Source organism: Erpetoichthys calabaricus, chromosome 14 (genome assembly GCF_900747795.2).
Source record: "Erpetoichthys calabaricus chromosome 14, fErpCal1.3, whole genome shotgun sequence".
In the NCBI taxonomy this organism is placed as follows: domain Eukaryota; kingdom Metazoa; phylum Chordata; class Cladistia; order Polypteriformes; family Polypteridae; genus Erpetoichthys; species Erpetoichthys calabaricus.
This window is the reverse complement of record NC_041407.2, coordinates 83,538,717-83,557,804: the sequence shown is the minus strand read 5'-3', so window position 1 is coordinate 83,557,804 and position 19,088 is coordinate 83,538,717. Positions and strand designations below refer to the sequence as shown.

Here is a 19,088-nt window from a genome sequence, read left to right as displayed (position 1 = left end):
CAACCAAGAAAACAGCACAGGGAAAACTACCATATATACTCTCGTATAAGTCGGGTCTTGAAACCCAAAAAATTGATCACAAAATCAGACCCCGATTTATAATCCCGTTCAAAAATACGACACTTAATTTTTTTTTACATCTTCTTGCTTCCTTCAATCTTGCACCACTATCTTAGACACATCAAATTTTGTTGCAGCAGCGCAGTTCATTTTGCTACTTCAATGACGTTTAATTTAAAACCAGTTTCGTATTTTCTTCTGATCGAACGCTCCATCGTAGATGAGGGATGCTCTTACGATAAAGGTGTATGAGGGTGTGAGATACAAAAAACAGAAAACAGTGCAAACGTCGCTTCGGAATAGTTCAGGTATTACCGTGTGGTCACATAGCACAAAACATAGTAAAAAAGGCTGTGTGTTCCGTGGTTACTCTCTCAGGTAGGTGTTACCATATCATAATACCTTGTACAAATAGTGTGAGTTTTCCGCATTTCACTTATACGACCGACATTATAAAATACCAGAAATTATACGGTAAAATCAAGCCCTGACTTATCCGCGTGTGTATATATGATATTATAAGTTAAATCTTTAACTCCATTATACCAAGTGTAGGTTTTTCTCAGTGTATTCCAGTTTTACTGCCATTTCTCAAAAGATGGGCGCATTAAATTAGTTAATTTCATGAGTGCAGTGTGCTTGAATGTTAATATGTGTAAAAATAGGCCCAGAGACGGACATTATTGGCTCCTGCACTAAATTCGTTTTGTCCCTTATTTATTAGACTCTTTTATCCAAGGCGACTTACAACATGTGAGATGCAGCTAGTTACATTCCAGTCAGAGCACAGGCAGGTCACTCAGTGTCACTTGTGGGGTTTGAAGTCCAAAGCCTTAGCCTTTACAGCACTGCCTGCCTATAATTAACTACGATTAAATTTGATGCCTGAGCTGGATTAAACAGTTTTGAGCGTGTTGAATTATTATTTATGCATCCAAAGAAACTTCCAATGCAATAAAGGGTGTTGTCATCTTTTACTGATCCTTTAGAAATGTTTTGCTTCATTATGTTAATACACATACAGTGGATTCAGAAACTCCTCAGACTCCTTCTCTTTCTGCGCACTTTATTGTGCTGTGAATTTAATTTTAGATGGACGAGTTTGCTATTTTTGCCAATCAATCTGCACTCACTAACCCATCGTGACGAAATGAAAACATGTTTTTGGAATGGTCTGGAAATTTATTAAAAATCAAACACTGGACTCTCTCGTTCATATGAGTATTCAGACCCTTTCCTGTGGCACTCCAAATTATTTGCTTTAATGTTCCTTCAGATGTGTCAAGAACTTGATTAGAGTCCACTTGTGACAAACTGATTTGAGTTGTTATCTTTTAGAAAGGCACGCGTGTATTTAAGGTCCTACAATTCACACTGCGTGTCAGGACAAAAACCAAGCCGTGAGGTCCAAGGAACTCTCGGTAGACCACTGTGATCAGACTGTGGTGAAGCATAAATCAGTACAACAAGATAAAGCCATTCCTAAAGCTCTGAATGTTCTCAGGACTACACTGCCCTCAATAACTGTGAAATGGAAGAAGTGTGGGAACTGCAGGACTCTTCCTAGAGTTGTCCGTCTGGTCAAACTGAGTATCCAGGCAAGAAAGCGTTGGTTTGGGAGGTGACGAAGAACCCAACGTTCACTCTAACAGAGCTTCTGAAGTCCACTGCTGAGATGGAAGAGCCTGTTAGAAGGATAACCATCTCAGCAGCACTCCATCAATCATGCGTTTACGGTGGAGTGGCCAGACGGAAGCCACTCTTGAGCGAAAGGCAGATGACAGTTTGAGGAGAAGTTTACCTCATCTCATGAGACAAAAATTGAACTGTTGGGGCAGAACTCCAAGCTGTGTGTCTGGTGAGTGCTGCTCGTCACCTGCCTGAGACCATCCCAATGGTGATACAGGTGGTGGTGGTCGCACCATGCTATATGGGGCTGCTTCTCGGTGGTAGGTGCAGGGAGGTCCGTCAGAATTGAGGGAAGGATGAACGCAGCCACTTATTGAGAGGTCATTGAAGGAAACCCGCTCCAGAGTGCACATGATCTCAGATGGGGGAGATCCAGCTTTCAGCAGGACAATTGACCTGAAGCATACAGTCAAGACAGTGCTGGAGAGGCTTTGGAACAAAAAATAAAAATAAATAAATAATAATAATACGTTTTATTTATGTAGTGCCTTTCCCATGCTCATGGCGCTTCACCGAGTCTCAGAGGTATATGTAACATTGGATACAAATCCATCCATCCATCCATTTTCCAATCCGCTGAATCCAAACACAGGGTCACGGGGGTCTGCTGGAGCCAATCCCAGCCAACACAGGGCGCAAGGCAGGAACCAATCCCGGGCAGGGTGCCAATCCACCGCAGGACACACACACATCCACACACCAAGCACACACTAGGGACAATTTAGGATCACCAGTCCACCTAACCTGCATGTCTTTGGACTGTGGGAGGAAACCGGAGCACCCGGAGGAAACCCACGCAGACACGGGGAGAACAGATACAAATACAGGGTGAGTCAAAATGATGTTAACATTTGAATGGCAGAAACAATTTATTCACAAAACATACTTCATATGTGCAAGATGATTTACAGGAATGTCTCAACCTGTTTGCCATCATGGTCAACACATGTACCATATGTGGCACATAAATTGTCCACAAAAATTGTATATACCGGTAAGTATATACATAGCAGTACCATTAGCGTTGATGTAATTTTGATTCGCCCTGTATTTTCTGCATAGAACACTAAAACAGATAAATATAGGATATACAAAGCATTAAATAATATAAAAGAAAATAAATCAAAGTAAAATACTACATTCAATACAAGAAGAATAGCCTGAACAAATATCATCATTTGTGATATAACACACACATACACACACAGAAAGTGACTGACAGTCCATGGGCAGCCCAGCCGATAGCCCGTCTTTAACTCCTGTGAGGGACAGCCGGGACTCTTACCTAACGGAATGGCCGGGAGGAGTTTGCACGGAGCAATACCTCCCCCAGGACGACAGAGGGCAGTCCCCCTGACTTGCTACGGTGCCACAGGTTTGGAGCTTGAAAGCTTAACATTGCTGAGACCTGTAGCCACCACCAGGGGGTGCAGGGGCAACGGCTGGACCCTCTTCAGGAGGACTGCCACCACACCCGGAAGGAGATCATGGGACACCTGGGGCACTTCTGGGTGCTCTATAAAAGGGGCCACCTCACTCCATTCAGGGAGCCTGAGTCGGGAGGTGGAGGACAAAGCTTACAGGCGGAGAGAGACAGGAGAAAGAGAGACGGGGAAGAGACTGCTGTGCTGCATAGGTGGGAAACGAGACAAAAGCGTTTCCCACAGCTGAATAAATGCGTGTTGTGCTGAACTTGTGCCCTGGTGTCTGTTGTGTTGGGTGTTTGGGGAGCTGTGTTGTGGCTGGGGGACATGGGAAAGACGTACCCTCCAGCTGAAGAAAAATAAAAGTATTTTATACGTGCCTCCAGTGTGAATCTGTGTCAGGTCAGACACATATATAGCGCCTTTTTACAACCCTAAATTAAAAAATGCAGTCGTAGCAATATGGTTAGTGTCCAATTTACAAAAGTCAGAGTCCACGATTACAACTAAATTCTTTACTTCCACCTTGACTTTTATTGCTAAGAGATCAAGTTTTTTGCTAAGACCTTCATTGTTTCCATTTTTGCCAATAATTAAAATTTCTGTTTTTTCCTCATTACATTTGAGGAAACTACTACTCATTCATTCAGAAATACACAACATTAGATCAGAGAGCCCAGAGCGCCAGGGTTATCAGGTGCTAAAGACAACTAAAGCCGTATGTCATCTGCATGGTTGTGGCAGACCACCTTGTGTTTTAAATAATCTGGCCTAATGTAAGCAGGCAGATTGAAAATAACGGCAAGACCAGAATAGATCCTACTGGAGTGTCGTATTTAATATCCTGGACTCCTGAACTACAATCACCACAGAATGTTCCACCAGTTAAGTAAGACGGTTTACAAGAATACTGTAATCTATGGTGTCAAATGCTGTGTTCAGCTGTAACAGAACAAGAAGAGATGTGTAGCCTGTGTCAGCGTTAACCCGCAGGTCATTCACTACTTTAAGTAATACAGTTTAGGTGCTGTGATTTGTTCTAAAACCTAACTGAAACGTATCAAGAACAGAGTGTTTATTTAAATAGTCATTTAATTGCTGATGCGGGAGGAACACTTGAATCCTCAGAGGAAACTGAGAAGGACACCAGGAGAAGGTGCAAATTATACACTGATTACTGCCAGGCTAGGATCTGAACCCAAGAACTTTGGCACCAATGCTAACCTCTGTGCCATCCTCTGTGTATCTTATTCTATGTAAATTACATGTAGCTCTGTTACACTGATGCCATTCATTCATTTCCATACTGATCTGGTGATATCTTAACACCATGAGTTAGAACATTAGAAGAATCTGGACAAGAACAGGCCATTCAGCCCAACAAAGCTCACCAGTCCTATCCACTTATTTCTTCCAAATAAACATCAAGTTGAGTTTTGAAAGTCCCTAAAGTCTTACTGTCTACCACACTACTTGATCACTTATTCCATGTGTCTATGGTTCAATGTGTAAAGAAAAACTTCCTAATGATTGTGTGAAATTTACCCTTAATAAGTTTCCAACTGTGTCCCCGTGTTCTTGATGAACTCATTTTAAAGTCATAGCCTGGATCCACTCTACTAATTCCCTTCTTAATTTGTAATCCCTTCATGAGTTGTCAGTGACAGGTTTAAAATGGTTGCTGATAAAGACGTACATCTGCCCCCCACCAGCGACTAATGTGCCTTTGCATTCCCTGAATCAGTTCCACGGTGGCTCAGTTATTTTCTGATACTCCTGACAAATTACTACAATTTTTGCATAGGCTGCCCCACCAAGAACAAGTGTCATTGTTTACATGCCTAATTTAATTAAACAAATTCTTCAAGAAAGCCTGGCATTGTAGCATCTCTACACAAGCTTGCCAGCAACAGAATGAAATCTTTAGCAATGAATCATTTAGAGTTTCAAATTACAAACATGCAGTAATGGCCAGTGGCTAAGTGCGGACATGCGAGAAAAGCCCAAGGCGACTTCAGCGAGACGGGGCCAGGCTGATGAGCTCTGTAAGCAGCAGGCAGGAGCAGAGGTACTGGTAGGCAGTGGCATGCAGCGTTCAGCTCAGACCCGGCTAATTCGGTACACTTTGACTCCACAGCGTGCGAGCTCAGAGCTGGAATATGTCAAGAGCTACACAAAGTAAAGACGGATTAACTGAGCTCTGAGATTGTACAGTTAGCCCTTTCCTTACATGTTAACTACAGAATGAGCTGCTCGTGCTGAACCCTTGTGCGTTTCGTTATGCTATAAAGCTGCACAAGTTCCTCAAGGAGCTAAGCAATGGCACAAACTGGCTTTTAAACATCACTTCTGGGCAACTGTAATACCAATTTATAGGACTTTAAATGACTGCTGCGCTGTATGGCATACCCACATTTTATAAACACATTTTACAAACAAACTAATTTATAGAAGTCTGACTTTTTTATGAAGCTTCTGTGATATCTGAGGGAAATTTTTAAATATCGTATATACTTGCGTTTAAGTTCTCCCGCGGATAAGTCGGGGCTTGATTTTACCATATAATTTCCAGTATTTTATAGTGTCGGTCATATAAGTCGAATGCAGAAAACTCACGCTATTGGTCCAAGAAATTACGATATGCTAACACCCACCTGAGAGAGTAACCACGGAGCACACAGCCTTTTTTTCTATGTATTGTGCCTACGTGACCACACGGTAATACCTGAAACTACTCTGAAGCGACGTTTGTACTGTTTTGCATTTTTTGTATCTCACACCCTCATACACCTTTATTGTGAGAGCATCCCTTGTCTACAATGGAGTGTTTGGTTTAGAAGAAAATATGAAGCTGGTTTTAAATTAAAAGTCGTTGAAGTGGCAAAAGATATTGGTAACTGCACTGCTGCAACAAAATTCAATGTGTCTGAGAAACTGGTGCAAGATCGGAGAAAGCAAGAAGATGTAAAAAAAAAAATGTAAGTGTATTTTTGAATGGGCGTATAAGTAGGGGTCTGATTTTATGATCGATTTTTCAGGTTTCAAGACCCAACTTATACACGAGTATTTATGGTAGTTTCAAAGTACGTTATTAAAGATTCAGACACAATACCACCACTATTATATACTCCATAATACAAGGGTGGAGTGGTGGTGATGCAGCTGAGGATCTGCGTTGGTATCTGGAAGGCCGACGGTTCAAATCCCACTACTGCCAGAAGTGATCCTACTCCATTGGGCCCTTAAGCAGAAAATTGCTCTGCGGTGCTGTACGATGGCTGACCCTGCGCTATGACCCCCCAATGGTCATGTGAAAGGACAATTTCCCCTCAGGGATTAACGAAGTGTATCAAAAATAAATAAATAAAATAACAAAAGACAATTTTGAGGATGCATGGTTGACCAGGTACATTTTGAACGACAGCTCCGTTTACCGGTCCATTACAGGCTGAGATAGCTAACTTTGTGTTTTACAGTCTTAACACCTAAACTTCTAGGCCACATTATATAATATTAGACAAGAATTTATTTATAAATTGCCTTTCCTTTATGAAGATCACTTTACAGGAACAGTACACATGATGACATGGTGGGTCTGCTTACAGCGGTCTTTTATCAATACAAAACTTTTGTTGTTTGCCTGTGGAGTGATGCTGATCAGAATGTGGCTGATCTGCAACTGTTAAACCATCCTGTGACTTTATTGCTGGCCAGCACTGACCCAAAAGATTTTTTGCACATTTTGTTGCTCTTTTAGGCAGCTCACTATCCTCAGAACTGTTCACTTTTGTGGCAGGCTCGCCCTTTTTATAGGCTCCCCTACAGCTGGCTCAGAAGCTGCTCATTTGAATATGGAGTGTCATGTCATTATGCCGCTGACTCAGAGCTGAAGGCATGCTTACAATAGACTCTAGCTGTGGACCTCTAGAGCGCCATTCCATTGAGGAGGTTGCCGCTTATTATATTATTACTAGACAAAGAGCCTGTTTCGACAACGTAAGATGAAATGGGCACGAGTTTGTGTCAGCAGTGTATGAAGAACAAATGATAAGTAACGAAGAAGTTGTTTTGTAATGATTGTAGTCCGCTTTACTCATTACTGTACAGGCTTGTACTGTTAGTTGATGAATTTTCCAGGCCTATAGTATAATATTGAATGATGAATGTTCCAGTACAATATGGAATAGTAATAAGTATAAGCAGCACGAACCTGATATAGGTGTATTGAATGAATGCGTAATTTGAATCAGAATGCGTAATTAGGCCTCGAGCTGTAGTCAAAATCGCCTTTCAGGCCTCTAGAGCTTTAATCGAAGTCGCCTTTCTCTTTGAATTTTTGCGGCCGTAAATCCACCGCCTGCCGCGATGTTGGGCCTGGGGTCTTGTAAGGTTTTTCGGGCAGCTGTGCAGAAGGTGACTGCGCATTCGGCTTCGGATGTGCGCAGAAGGCGACTGCACATTTGGCTTCGGACGGACGTGAGTGAGTGAGTGAGTGAGTGAGTGAGTGAGTGAGTGAGTGAGTGAGTGAGTGAGTGAGTGAGTGAGTGAGTGAGTGAGTGAGTGAGTGAGTGAGTGAGTGAGTGAGTGAGTGAGGAGGCAGGCGAATTATGTATTAAGATATGCCAGCAGCCATACCACATGTACTTCAGAACAGGTCATCCATCTGAAGTCAAACAGGTTTGGGCCTGGCCAGTACTGGATGGGAGACCAACCAGGAAAAAGCTTGGGTAGCTGATGGACGAGGTCAGCAGGGGGACCTTACCCTGTGGCCTGAATTTGGATCCCAATGCCTCAGTGCAGTGACGAGGATAAAGCGCGATGGCTGTGCGCTTTTCGGTTGTGACTACTGCATGGGACACAAGAGGGCTTACTGTGCTGCCTAATTCTGTGAATCCTTAAATTTTGTACCCACAGCTCCTCAGTAAAATCTCTGTGGACAATTTCAAAGAAATCTCTAATGTACGTGGCCTCTGCCAAGTAGAGGGAGTTCGCCTTCTCTTTATTGTATTCACTCGCTCTCATCGAACATGGCAATTGTAGACGCAACTGAAATAACAGAAACTGACACTCCTCATATCAGTCGCAGGAGATAAAACAAAGTTTATTCGCATGAAATCACTCAGTGGAAACATAGACAATTCGCATTTGTGTTTTGTCGACTTTACAGAAGTGTCGCTTCTATTTTGCACCAAACTGCAATGCAAATGCAGCTACTGACAGCTCAAATGTTTTTATTCTTCTGTTTCAGCCTCATAATGGCTGCTTTGACTTTCACTGGCACAGCTCTTGTCCTTGTGTTGAGCAATGGCAACCACAGAAACAAGCCGAGGTATCTTATGAAGTACTGAAACCCACCTGAGGAATCCCAAACACCAGTGACTCCAGCTCTCCTAAACATTATGGTGCCCTGAAATGGGGAGAACTGTGTAGAAAAAGTGTTGTCAGTTCTACATGGTGTCACCGAAATGTATGCAAAGACCCTTAAATGAAAGTCTGCAATGTGCACTTTAATCACGATGTCTGAATTGTTTGATTTGTAATATTTCACTGTAGAGCACAGGCGTAAATCAAAGAGAAACGTGTCTTTGTCCCAAACATCATGGCGGGCACTGCTATAAAAACACAATGGAGCTTGTGCCAGGCCAGATTCCGGGACCAGTAGCAGACAGCAACTTCTGGATGTATGTAGCCCCGACCAGCTTGGGGATCTGAAGCCAGGTCAGTTGCCCTAACTCTGTAGCTTCTCAGCGCTGCGAGTAGAAATGAAGAGACAGTTAGCGTGAGCGCCCCCTCTCTTGTCGTGGAGTAGTATCACCTCAGCAGAGCCATGAAGGAGATCCGCAGGCACACATGCGTGACGCAGTACATTTGGAGTGAGGTAGAGTGAGAGGTCAGATTGGTAGTGTTTTATGTTTTAGTACATTGACACAGTGGATTATGTGCTTCATGAACCCAATGCTGCTGGGAATGGCTCTGACCCCCCAATCTTTAATTGGAGCCATCAGTGTGTTTGAGGCTGTTATGTCATGTTATTTATGTACTGAAAACCCTGGCATGTTACTTTGTTGTCATGGTGGTTATCATCGGTTATGTGAGCATGGGAAGGGCTCTATATAAATAACATTTAATATCTCTCTATTATTAAAGGAAATCCTGCGATGAGACATTCTCTGAGATAATTTCAGGTCCCGTGAGATGAGACTTTTTGCCAAGAGATTTTGACAAGTCCCCCCCTCCTCTCAAACATTTACAACCACGCCTACGGTCCATTCACTTCTCATTCGTGTGAATGCTATTGTCAGACACAGTTCCTGTGCTCTCGGCTCCAAATGGGGTTGGAAATAAAAGACAAAAAGTAGAAGACAAAGTAGAACGTCGTAAGGAGGTTCAAAAATGTTGGCGCGATACACATGCAGAGCAGGTTAGAGATAATGAAAGTACTAAAATTCGAAAGTCTCAAAAAATTGATAGTAAAGATCGCATTAGCGCAAACAAACGGAAATTATCCATCCATCCATCCATTTTCCAACCCGATTATTACTCAGTGAAATAACAGAACAGTGAAAAGAGATCGAGTATATGGACATAGGTGATATGACAGAATTATGTAGATATTGTTTGGCTTTAAACTTTAAGTCAGAGACTTGTAGATCATCTAATTTTTGTTGCCATCAGGGAAAAGTAGTGTTTCTTCCCAATGAAGAGGACTGTCTGTGAGAATTAAAACATTTGTTGTTTGGTGTAAGTGAAATCCACATACGCGAGTGGCAGAGATGCGAAGTGGTTGGTGCGTAGCACGGGCTGGGGGGTTGGCGAGTGAAGCGAGCAGGGGGCAAAGTCCCCTAGTTATTAGTCAGTCAGTCAGTCATTATTTAAAATTGTCAGTCAGGGGATGCTTTAATCTTTCTGATTGGAGGACAAGGAGAAGAATTCTTAAGAACCGGGAAAAAAAAAGAGTTTTCTCTGTAATTCCCTTCATGCTCACACTGTTTTACCCTACAGCCCCAAAGAAGATAAAGCAGGTTAAGAAACTGAATGTCTTGATAAAGTTAATTAAACTTTAATATAATTTTACAGTTTAATCTGATACCATGTAATCAAGGATATTACGGGCACAAGAAATGCAGACAACAGTTTATTCCAGAAATGACTGGCATTTTGTGTTCTACCATAAAGGTGGCCACAGGCACTCACTGTGGGAGGACAATTGTTACCCAAGCTCAAGAAGAATGATAAATTAATAAAATCTCAAGTGGGATTTGTATAACCAATATAGACTCACTGGCCACTTGATTAGGTACATCTGTTCAAGTGCTTGTTAACGCAAATATCTAATCAGCCAATCATGTCAATGCTTTTAGGCCTGTAGACATTGTCGAGATGATCTGCTGAAGTTCAAACTGAGCATCAGAATGGAGAAGAAAGGTTACTGAAGTGACTCTGAATGTTGCATGGTTGCTGGGGACAGACTTTCTGTTCTGAGTATTTCAGAAACTGCTGATCTACTCGGATTTTCATGCACAACCATCTCTAGGGTTTACAGAGAATGGTCTGAAAAATGGAAAATATCCAGTGAGCGGCAGTTGTCTGGGCGAAAATGCCTTGTTGATGCCAGAGGTCAGAGGAGGATGTCAGGACTGGTTCCAGAAGACAGAAAGGCAACAATAACTCAAGTAACCAGTCATTACAACCGAGGTATGCAGAAGAGCATCTCTGAACTCACGTCAAACCTTAAAGCAGATGGGCTCAACAGCAGGAGACCACAAAGGGTGCCACTCCTGTCAGCTAAGAACAGGCAACTAAGGCTACAATTTGCAGGGGCTTACCAAAATTGGACAATAGAAGATTGGAAAAATGCTACCTAGTCTGATGAGTCTCGATTTCTGCTGTAGCATTCAGATGGTAGGTTTAGAATTTGGTGTCAACAACATTAAAGCATGAATCCATCCTGCCTGGTTCAGGCTGCTGGTGATGGTGTAATGGTGTGGAGGATATTTTCTTGGCACATTTTGGCCAATTGAGCATCATTTAAATGCCACAGCCTACCTGAGTCTTGTTGCTGATCATGTCCATCCCTTTTTGACCACACATCTTCTGATGGCTACATCCACCAGGATAAAGTGCCATGTCACAAGTTCAAGTTCAAAGTTTATTGTCATGTGCCCAGTAAGGAAACATGTTTCCCTGTACAATGACATTCTTTCTTTGCTGTCCACACCAAATGACAAAACCAACGTATAAAGATAAAATAAATAATAAGTAGCAGATAGATAATGAGTAACAGAGGCAGCATAAAGTATAAAAACAGAATAGAAATATAAAGTATAATGTGCAGGTAGGTGTGTGATGGACAAGTCAAATACAGTTGTGTGAGGTAGACAGAATGAGGTGAACCACAGTTATAAACTCAAGTCAGTTATTTAGGAGTCTTGGGAAAGAAAGAGTTCTTTAGCCTAGAAGTCCTGCATTTCATACAAAGCTGAAATCATCTCAAACTGGTTTCTTCAACATGACAAGGAGCTCACTGCACCCTAATGGCCTCCACTGTCACCAGATCTCAATCCAGTAGAGCACCTTTAAGATGTGGTGGAACAGGAGATTTGCATCATGGATGTTCAGCAACAGCATGTTTGTATCATGTCAATATGGACCAAAATCCCTGAGGAATGTTTCCAGCACCTTGTTGAATCTGTGTCACGAAGAATTACAGCCGTTCTGAAGGCAGAAGGGGGTCCAACCCGGTACTAGAAAGGTGTACCTAATTAAATTCTAACGGGGCCCTACCAGAATCCTCCTGTATGTCTGCAGCTTTTTTAACATCCACATTGACCTTCCTCACTAATAATGTCTGACCTGCTTTTGTGAAGGACTAGCAAGATTTGCAAGTTCAAACACTTTTCACTTCTCAAAAAATCAGTCAAACAGTGGGAAGCTGGTGCCTGGTCATTTCAACTGAGATCAGATCAGCTAACCCTAACCCTCTGCCATGGTCATCATTTGACAGAATAAAGTCATGTAGATTTAAACCTAAAGTAAAGTGAGAGCCGAGCCACCACCTTCCACTCAGCACAATATATCAGCTGTGAATTGCTTAAAGTGAAGCAGCCGCAGCTCAAGTGTAGCGTCAAACAGCTTGGAGGTAAACCAGGAGAAACCACAATAACAAAGTCTGATAGCAGCGCCAACTCACATGTGTGCTGTCTCAAAGACCAGCAGAGTAGCGAGCTCCAAGAACACACAGCTGAGGTCAAACCAGAAGAAAGGAATCGACTGACAAAACACCCGTAACACGAAACCAAAGTTCTATTTATTTTTTTTTTTTTTTTTTTTTGCCTGTTCAGAGGTAGGCTGGCGTGGCGCCTCCCAGGGCCTGAGTTTCAATTCCTGGCCTTATCTCTGTCAGTGTGCAGCTTGCATATTCTCCTTGTGTCTGTGTGAGACTCGTCTGTGTTCTTTTAATTCTTTCCAAATCCACAAGATTATTGTGTTGGATGACAAAGTCCATGAACTGATTGACAGAGATTCATGTGTGGGTCTCGAGGACTGGCATCCTCTTCCAGAGTTGGTCCAGTGTGCTTTACTAGATGGGTTCATAAAATGGATGGGCGACTTCTGTCTAAATAGTCTGTAACTTAAAAATTGCAAGTTGTTTAGTGAGGGGTAAAGAAAATAAGAAAAGGAGGAGGAGGAGGTCCTCCCATAACTGCAAACCAGTGACACTGCTGTGCTCCCCAACATATAAAACTACGATCTTGGAAAAACTATGTCCCGTGAGGGGCAGAAATCCTATCCAGGTCTGGTATCTAACCTAGTGCCAATGCTGCCAGGGATGTCTCTTCCTTCCTACAACCCTGAATGATAGGCCTGGTTTGAGTGAGTGTGCCATGTGTTGAGCTGGCATCCGTTCCAGGCTTGTCTCCTGTCTGTGCATCCCAGTCCTGATGTACGCTTAAGCTGTGAGTTACTTGAATGATTGGTCCAGTATGAGTGAGGGTGGGTGTGTAGATAGATAGATATGAAAGGCACTATATAATAGATAGATAGATATATGCATACACACATACATACACATACATTTTGGCCTTAACAGATACTGGAATTACTATAAAGCAAGAAATTTAAAAAAAGAGAGAGAAAAGTATTGACTTTGCAGGTTAATGATTTGTTGGCTGAAAGGCCTCAGTGCTGGTGTGTCACAGAGAGGATGTGCAGCATTGTCCATAATGGCACTCAGTTTTGTCTTCATTCTGTTCTTCATTACAACCTCCAGGGGGTCCAGAGTGTGTCCAATAACTGAGCCTGCCCTTTTAGTTAGCTTGTTGATTCGAGGGGCCTCTCTTGAAGTGATGTTCCCAGTCAGCGCACCACAGTTTAAAATTACACTGGCCATCAGACAGTTGTTGAAGATACAAAGGATGTCACATCCCATATTAAAGGACCGCAGTCTCCTAAGGAAAAAGAGCCAGCTTTGCCCTGTTTTATAGAGTTCTTCTGTGTTATGGGACTAGTCCAAGCTGTCATTGATGTGGACCTTCAAGTACTTGTAGGAGTGGACCACCTCTACATCCACTCCCTGAAAAGTGACCGGACATAGAAGCTCTTTGGTGAGGTGAAAGTCAATCATTAGTTCCTTGGTTTTGCTGATGTTGAGTTGCAGACAATTCTCAAAGTTCTCCACCTGACTCCTCTCCTCTGTCTCATCCCTCATATCAGTACACACCACAATCATCAGAGAATTTCTGCAAGTGCCGTGACTTGCTGTTATATTTATAGTCTGAGGTGTGCAGAGTGAAGAGAAGAGGAGACAGGTCTGTTCCTCGTGGTGCTCCAATGTTGCTCACATCCAGAGACATAGTCCTCAAGTCTCACAAACTGTAGTCGGCCTGACAGACAGTCCAATAGCCAGAACACCATAACCAGTAGGCACATCCTCCTGCATATCTTGGAGTTGACCCCATAACAGGGATGGCTGGATGGTATTGAAGGTGCTGGAGAAATCAAAAAACATCATCCTCGGAGTGCTGCCAGCTCTGTCTAGGTGAGAATAAGCCCTGTGGAACAGAGACATAACTACATCCTCCACTCCAATCTTTGACTGATAGGCAAACTGAAGTGGGTCTAGGTGGTCTACCACAAGAGGCCTCATACTAGTCATTAGGTGAAGAGGTGCCTGCCTACTTTGGAACAGGAACAATGCAGGATGTTTTAGGCAGCAGGGTCACTTACTGAAGCAATAGGGACAGACTGAACAGGTGACAGAGGACACCACAAGGTTGGTCAGCACAGGCCTTAAGAACTCGAGGAGTGACTCCTAAGTAGTAGGTAGACCCCGTGAAGGCAGGTATCTCATGCAGGTCTGGTATCTAATCTAGTGGCTGTGTTCCCAGGATGGTCTCTCACTTCCTATGACCCTGAATGACTGGCCTGGTTTGAGTGAGCGTGCCATGAGTTGAGCTGGTGGCCATTCCAGACTGGACCCTGACTGAACCTTCATGCTGTTGGGATAGATAGACAGATAGATAGAAATGACATCGGCTGCGGGAGGCCGCTCACTTGTTTGTACTTGATCCAGCTTTTCATATGATGTCTTTGCTTAGCATTACTGTGTTCATCTCCACACCCCACTTTTTCTCCAATGTAATTACCTCTCTGTCTGTTCTAATCCGCAGGTCTGGATAAACCTCGCCCCAGGACTTGAACAGAAAGAAAAAAAGAACAGAAAATCTTAATGAAAAGACTCGCAGAGACGTGACAGAACCGGGGTCTTTTTTTTTCTTCTTTCTTTCTCTCTTTCTCTCTCTCTCTCTTTTTTAATCTCAAACCATGGAAATGCAGATCTGTGGAAAATCGATACACAAGTTTTTTTTTGTGATAACCTCTGGCTCGCCCTCTGAGCGTACTTAGCAGCCTTTTGTAAAAAAGAAAAAAAAGAAAAAAAAAGAAGAGTTTGGGACCAGAAGAACATCGCTGCCATCTGCTGGACTCCTCAGAGACTTGCACTGAACCAAGCAGCGTAACCCGATGTCTCGGCGATGTAGTGTTCCACTACTCCCCTTTTAAAGGATTTTGGGACCAAGCTAACACGCATGTATTTTTGTGTTTTATTTTATTTTTATACTTTTTAGGATTTTTTTAGTTCTTTCCTGGAGAAATAGGCATTTTATTGTCTACTTTTCAAGTATGTGAGAGCAGATGCAAGAGTACAGGTTATGGGACTGAAAACAGGTTTGACTCTGGATTTTAGGGGGTCTTTCATAATGGCAACAAGTGGACACTTTTGAGCCATCGTGTGAACAAAAACTTTTGGGAATGATCCGGCAAAATGGGGAGAGGCTGTGTTGGTCCACTTTGTATGGTGAGGCAACTATGTTAAGGGCAGACAGACCGTGCTGGCACCTAAGGAGGTGCCACTGTGTCTTTACTTGGAAAGAAAGCCCCTCAGTGTTGTGAAACAGCTGTACCCGGGAAGAGCAACTGACCATTGTGTAACCCTGTCCCTCCCTAGGCAGTATCGGCCATTTTGACTTTGTAATCGACAGAATGAGTTGAGTGCAGAGAGTAGTGGGAGATTCAGTCCTGTGCATCCTCATGTCCTTCTACATTGTCAGCCTCATGTCTTAATATGGAGGGGCTCAAGGACCGAACCTGTAGAACAGTTTTACACTAGCTCCTTCTTCTTCTTTTTTTTTTTCTTCATATTTTTGTGTGCCTGTTTGGGGGTAGGCTGGCGTGGCACCTGCTAGGCCCTGAGTTTCAATCCCTGGCCTTGTCACCATCTGAGTACTACTTGCATGTTCTCCCTATGCCTGTGTTCCTGTAATTCTTCCAATGTCCACAAGATTCTTGTGTTAGTTGACAAGCCCTAATAACTGAGTGACAGTGGTAATTGTGCAGGTGTGATGGACTGGCACCCCTTCTAAAGATGGTCGTGTGCTTTACTGGGTGGGTTCATAAAATGGATGAACGACTTCTGTCTTTGTTCAGTGAAAGGTAGTACTAGGGTGTTGTACCGTGTTAGCCATTATGAATGTAGTGAGAAGTCAAGCAGAATGACACCTTTTATTGGCTAACTAAAAAGATTACAATATGCAGGCTTTCAAAGCAACTCAGGCCCCTTCTTCAGGCAAGATGTAATCAATTACAATTAGTAATCAATTACAGCATTACATCATTCAGTGAAAGGTAAAGAGAATAAGAAGAGGAGGAGTAGGAGATCCTCCTCTATTTGCAAACCATGTCATGGTGCTGTGCACATCAACATAGTGTGACCACAAGGGGGCACAGCTGAGCCCAAACCACCGACACGATATTCCATTACATTTATTTATTCGGCTGACGCTTTTATCCAAAGGGCCTTACAACATTTGAGATACTATCGGTTCCATTTCTTTTTGTTTTTCCAATTGGAGCACAGGCAGGTGAAGTGACATGCTGAGGGGTCGCACATTGTCAGTGGTGGGGTTTGAAGTCCAAAGCCTTCACCACTGCGACACACTGCCTGCCAACACAATAAAAGGGCATTCTTGTCCTTTTTATTTGCCACCAACACTTTTTTAAATAATCACATGGCAGAATTGCCACTCCAGCCACCACAAAGAAAACCTCACACTGTTCCACTCGATCTGAAGTAGTGTGGTGCTGAGGTGTCGCCCTTTGCATGGCTTTACTTGGGTCCTAATCTGGGATCCTGAGGTAGTTTGTCATGTGGTGGGTGCAGCAATGCGCTGTATCAGTCCGTGCTTCTAACCTCCTCCTCAAAATAAACAGATTCCCTTCCTCCATCTGTCCCTCCACCATCCAGCTGAGTGTCACCCACTGCCCACTCCTCCAGGTGAGGCGTCGGGCTCCTTTTAAGCTGAACTTGGGAATGCTTCCAGTGTTCTCTTGGAAAGACTTCTGCGTCATATGGCCACCATGGAGGTCCCCCTCCCCCCCCGACAGCGCCCTCTAATGGCTCCCAGGAATCTTGACTCATGTACTCCTGTGGGTATCCAAACTGGGATGCCACGGGAGGACCACTGCCACCTGTCATATGGCCTTCAGCTTCCGCTGGTCTGTCCTTTATATGATTCCAGCTGGCGTGCCCGTCTGTCCTTGCACTATGGCTTCCTATCCAGGCAAGAAATCATCCTCCACCCTGGCTGGGATGCCTGTCCTTCCTCTCGGCCTCTCACAATAGAAAACTGCCGATGCAGGCAAATCAGTAAGCACAGTCAGTTCAGTTAGCACGTGTGTATGTGTGCTTATATTAAATGAAAATATGCCAATTAACACACATACAGTAAAAGTGCATCTGCTGCAGACAAGAGTGCCCAGGAACACTTCAGCAATGTGCTCAGATAGTAATCACTCTGTAAGTGCAGTGAAACTTGAGACTTGCTGGAGCAAAGTACACATCTATCATTAGACCGTTTATGACTGTATACTTAACTGCAGCATACACTTACAGCAGGCGCGCCAGGAGCAGGCCAGAGCGATACTTGCTCAAATCATTCATCCATCCATCCATTGTCTGTACCTGCTTTGTCCAATTCAAGGTTGCAGGGGCCAGAGCCAATCCTGGCAGCATCGGGTGTGTGGCAGGAGTCATCGCATGGCACACTTTCTCTCGTGGCTTTATTTCATACATGAAAGTTTCCCAACAATAAGATAACCAGAGTAGCAATAACAAAAAAAACACTAAAGAACAGTTTATTTAAAACAGTAGAGAATCAAAATTTCCAAGTTTAATAATGTCTGTAGTACTAGGGTGTTGCACTGTGTTTAACTAAGGTTAAAAAGATCACAATATGCAGGCTTTCAAGGCAACTCAGGCCCCTTCTTCAGGTAAGATGTAATACAGAAACTGGAGTTCCCTGTGTTTAGATAGACACCAGGACTGATATGACATTGGAAAACCTTTACGTGAGACATCTTGGAAGTAAAAAATTAATAGACCTCTCCAGGCTAGGATTCATTAAGCAAGAGAGGAGAACAATGTATAGTCAAGATCTTTGGATAAGATAACTGTCCAACCTTTTGATGTTTCTGATGAGTTTTTCAATACAATGTGGGTCTGTAGTCAGGTTGTCTGTGTCAGTCGAGAGATGCAAACAATATGAGGATTCTCACTACAAGCTTACTAACAAAAACAGTGGTCAGATAGTCACCAAATAACCCAAAGACCACGTCAGATTACACGCCTTCTTAGTTGTAGACTTCATTTATGTAATCTTCACATATCAGAAGCAGTCGTGTAGTGTGACAACCCCAGTGACTCAACCCAACTGGTCTGCGAGTCGCTGCAACAAAATTAAACAGCTTTGAGTTGGTCTTCAGTTGTAGGGGCGGGCTTTGTGTGCATGTGACAGCAGACAACCAATGAGCACCCAGCTGGAAGTACAATGCATAGAATGCAGGCGAGTTGTTTACACCTCACAAACAGAAGGGAAGCTCGATGCCTTGTGTTTTACATACCAAGACAGAATGGATAAAGAAAATTAAAAACAAAGGTTGCGACTTAACTTGCTGTACCTGGAAAGCATTTACTTCATACAACACCAGCGTGGTCAGGCTCTACGTTATGGGCTATCAGGAAAAGGAGCAAGCTTGTGGTACCTGTGCAAAGTCATCACGGACTTGCATCATTTGTCGTGCCCTGCAATTGCTTATCATGTATTTTGACATCCTCAGGCAACGTGAGCAGCTACAGCAGTCACCAGATTTGACATGTCCACCAAACAGAAGTTGTGTAATGTGAGGCCGGAGGTCCAACCAGTCTACAGCTCGCCAAGTTTGATGTTGGTGTTTGATTTTGGGTCGGGCTCTGTGCATGCTGATGATCAATGTGTGCCCAGCTGGCAGTACAAGGCATATAATTCAGGTACGAGGATTAAGAAGGAGGAGACTCTCCTGTGTCGTCACATGTTTTATGTA

General features: G+C 43.3%; 1 protein-coding gene across 2 annotated transcripts in view; it reads left to right on the top strand.

Moving 5' to 3' along the window:
• Positions 1 to 16,605, top strand: part of nkain1 (sodium/potassium transporting ATPase interacting 1) — a 451,861-nt gene extending 435,256 nt beyond the window's left edge. For both annotated transcript variants that reach the window (XM_051919007.1, XM_051919008.1), the window contains one exon: positions 14,843 to 16,605. In XM_051919007.1, coding sequence (XP_051774967.1) covers positions 14,843 to 14,852 — 10 coding nt within the window. In that variant the 3' untranslated portion in view covers positions 14,853 to 16,605. The remainder of the gene's footprint in view (positions 1 to 14,842) is intronic.
• Positions 16,606 to 19,088: the final 2,483 nt, after the last annotated feature.